The sequence below is a fragment of the Aplysia californica genome, unplaced genomic scaffold (assembly GCF_000002075.1).
Source record: "Aplysia californica isolate F4 #8 unplaced genomic scaffold, AplCal3.0 scaffold00023, whole genome shotgun sequence".
NCBI lineage: Eukaryota > Metazoa > Mollusca > Gastropoda > Aplysiida > Aplysiidae > Aplysia > Aplysia californica.
Window position 1 is genome coordinate 2116695 of NW_004797293.1, and position 2974 is coordinate 2119668.

General features: G+C 51.5%; 1 protein-coding gene across 1 annotated transcript in view; it reads right to left on the reverse strand.

The window, feature by feature from the left end:
* LOC101848489 overlaps positions 1-2974 on the reverse strand; it is a gene marked incomplete at its 3' end in the record, with an annotated part of 41489 nt that overhangs the window by 25374 nt on the left and 13141 nt on the right. Inside the window, 2 exon segments of the mRNA XM_013088431.2 lie at positions 41-2017; positions 2775-2960. Of these exon segments, the coding sequence (XP_012943885.1) occupies positions 41-2017; positions 2775-2960 (2163 nt within the window).

The window sequence follows — 2974 nt, forward strand, 5'->3', positions numbered from 1 at the left end:
AACACACACACACACACACACATGGTGACGCAGAACTCACCCCTGCCCTTGACCCCAATCCTGGAGTGTTTACGACCCGGGTTCGACGACTCTATCTCTGATGACCAGCCCGTCATACTGCTGAGGCTGTTGCCAAATTGTCCGGATATCGGGCCATCCTCGCTGCCCGGACTGACAACTTCCTGTTCATCCCGACCCACTTCTACATGTGTGGTGCCGACGTCGTAGATTCCCGAACTCTCCTCTGTCCGGATGTCCGTGTAAAATGTGGTTGACTCCTCCTCAGGAATGCTGGGCTGAGTCTGAATGACCTTGACCTCTCTAGCCTGCGGTGGACCCCCGCCACCCCCTGTCTTCGACCGATGGGCCACACTTTGTTCTCCTTTCTCTTCCTTTTGACCAGAACTTTTCACATCAGAACCTGTCAGATCTTGAACCTCTTTCGACCCACTTCGGGCACCACCCACAGTGGACTTGTATTGAGACACCGCTGGCATATCCTCGCTGCTCGTGGGCACAGTCCAGTCTCGGGACTTTTCCTTCCCACCTTTTGACCCGTCTCTCGACTCCCTGGAGTTTGTCGTCGCTATGGCAACATCAGCATGACCCTGACCCGCATCTTTTTCCCTGTGCCCCACCCCCGTAGCGCAGACAGCGTTCTGTGTCTCCATCTCCTTCTTCTTCCTCAGAGACTCCCGCTTGGCTCTCTCCAGATCGGCCTGCACGTCGATTTCCTGGAGAACTTTCTTCAAGATGGCTTCCTGTTCCGCAGCGTCCAGTTTCAGGGGAGGTAAGGCAGCACAGATTTCCTCGTACCCTCTCACAACTCCAGTCTGGTGGGAGGAAGAGGAGGTGGTGGAGGATGGGTGGTGAGAAGAGGAGGATGAGGGTGGTTGGTGGGTGGACGAGGGGACAGACGTTTGACTCTGTCCCTCACGCCCCACCTCACCCTTAGACACAAATTCGTCTGTCTGTTGCTTCACCCTGAGCTGTGAGTCCACAAGCCTCGATTCATCTTCCTCCTTCTTCTCAGAGTCAGAAACGGTCTCCGGAACATCCTTCTCTTTCTCTTTGTTCCCCTGTCGGATATTCTCCTGTATAGAATCCCCCTTGTCCACATCGTCGTCTAGACCGTCAATTTCCTCCGTCTGTCCGTAGATATCTTCCGTACTAGAAGACGGGGTTCCAACCAATCCCTCCCGGGCGTCTTCAGCGATCGCTGTGACTGAACCCCCGAGAGACGAAGGAGGGCTCAACATTCGTTGTTGAGCCGGGGGTGAGGAGAGCTGGTTGAACTCGTCTTCGCTGACTCTGCGACTGCGCGGGCGTCTGGGAGAGGAGTAGATCTCCTCCAGACTGGCAGCGTCTTCCAGCACCACGGGCGAACCCACCGGTGAAAATGTCGCTGTCCTTGCTGTGGCTGATTTGGGAACATCGACCGGCAGCCTCCCAGTCGCGCCGACCATACCCCCCGTTCCACTTTCGACTTGGACATCGCGTGTCCTACCAGTGACCACAGTATCGCGTGTCCTACCAGTGACCACAATATCTGACACACCGTCTGACCGGCGCCGTTCGTGTTCCCGAGGCCCGTCTAAATCCATGTCCTGTCCCAAAAGCCCCAAGGAGTCACTCGACTGTTGACTCACTCTCCGCACATCCGCGCGGGGGAACAGAGATGGGGACAAGGTGGACGACAGGCCTCCCGGTGACCTTGACACAAGGTTATCACCGACGCCACTGTGACATTGACCCGGGTCAGGGCAGGAGATGTGGGAGGAGGTGGAGCCCTCCGATGGAGTGAAAGAAATCTGGGATGTGGCAGCTCCAATCCTCCGTATCTCCTCCACGTCCTGAATGCTGGAAAACACAGACAGCCCCGGCCTGCCCGCTCCCCCCTGGCCCGACGACGACGCTCTGTCTGACGCATTTCCTCCTCGAGCCACGATCGACTCCTCCATGACTTTTTTCTTCTCTCTCTCCTTCCTCCTCCCTGCCAGGTCCGAGGAAGAAACAACTGCACAAAGAAAAAAGATAAAAAGACATAATTATAATAATCAGATACACAGAGAGAAAGAAAGACAGACACACAGTGAGAAAAAAACCCTGACACATTCAGAGACACAAAGAGTAAAAAAAAACCACAATCAGACACAAAGAGGTAAAGAAAGAGGAATGAAAATTGACATGCTAGCCATTAAATTGACACTTTACACAAAAGAGAACTCTACTCAGTGTCAGTTCTAAGAAGCCCTAAATTGATAAGTCTAGGTGTTTATTTAATCTTATATCTTCATGGCCACAGCACAACTGCCAAAGTCACTTTTTGTTGTTTTGAGAAAACTTAAAAGGAAAATAGAGTTTACTTAGGTCAACTTATGACTTGAGTTACACTGAAAATATCTTGATTGCTCAGTGTACTGTCAAACATAACTTTTCAAAATGACGTAAAGCAGTGACTTACACAAGGCAAATGAACTCACTAATTAGATGGGGTTTTTTATCCTGCTTATATTTTCTTTATATTTAAAACATGTACATATCAAAATTCGTACATAACGCAAATTTGACAATGACAATGACAATGATAAAGCAAGACTGTAGTTAGTTGGCAAAACCTTTATATGGCTTCACTTGTGACCTTCAAGCACTCTTCTTTTAGAGAAAAAATATTCCACAAACAGAGCAGTTGTGGTTTTTTGGGTCTATGTCGATGTCAGATTTGACTGTCTTGATGTTCTTGCTACTCTCGCATGTTTACGTACACATCTTACCGCTGGCAGAGGGCGGTCCTTGGGCGGAGACCACAGTGGCACTGGGGGCGGGGCTACCAGCCTCTCGTAGCATGGGGGGCGGGGCCGAGTGGGGGTCAAGGAGACCGGCCAGCTGGAGGGTGGAGTTGTTCCAGAGGTTGAGAACGCTTGAGTTACAGGAGAGGCAGAACTCTAGGCTCATCAGACCTGGGGGAAGGGGG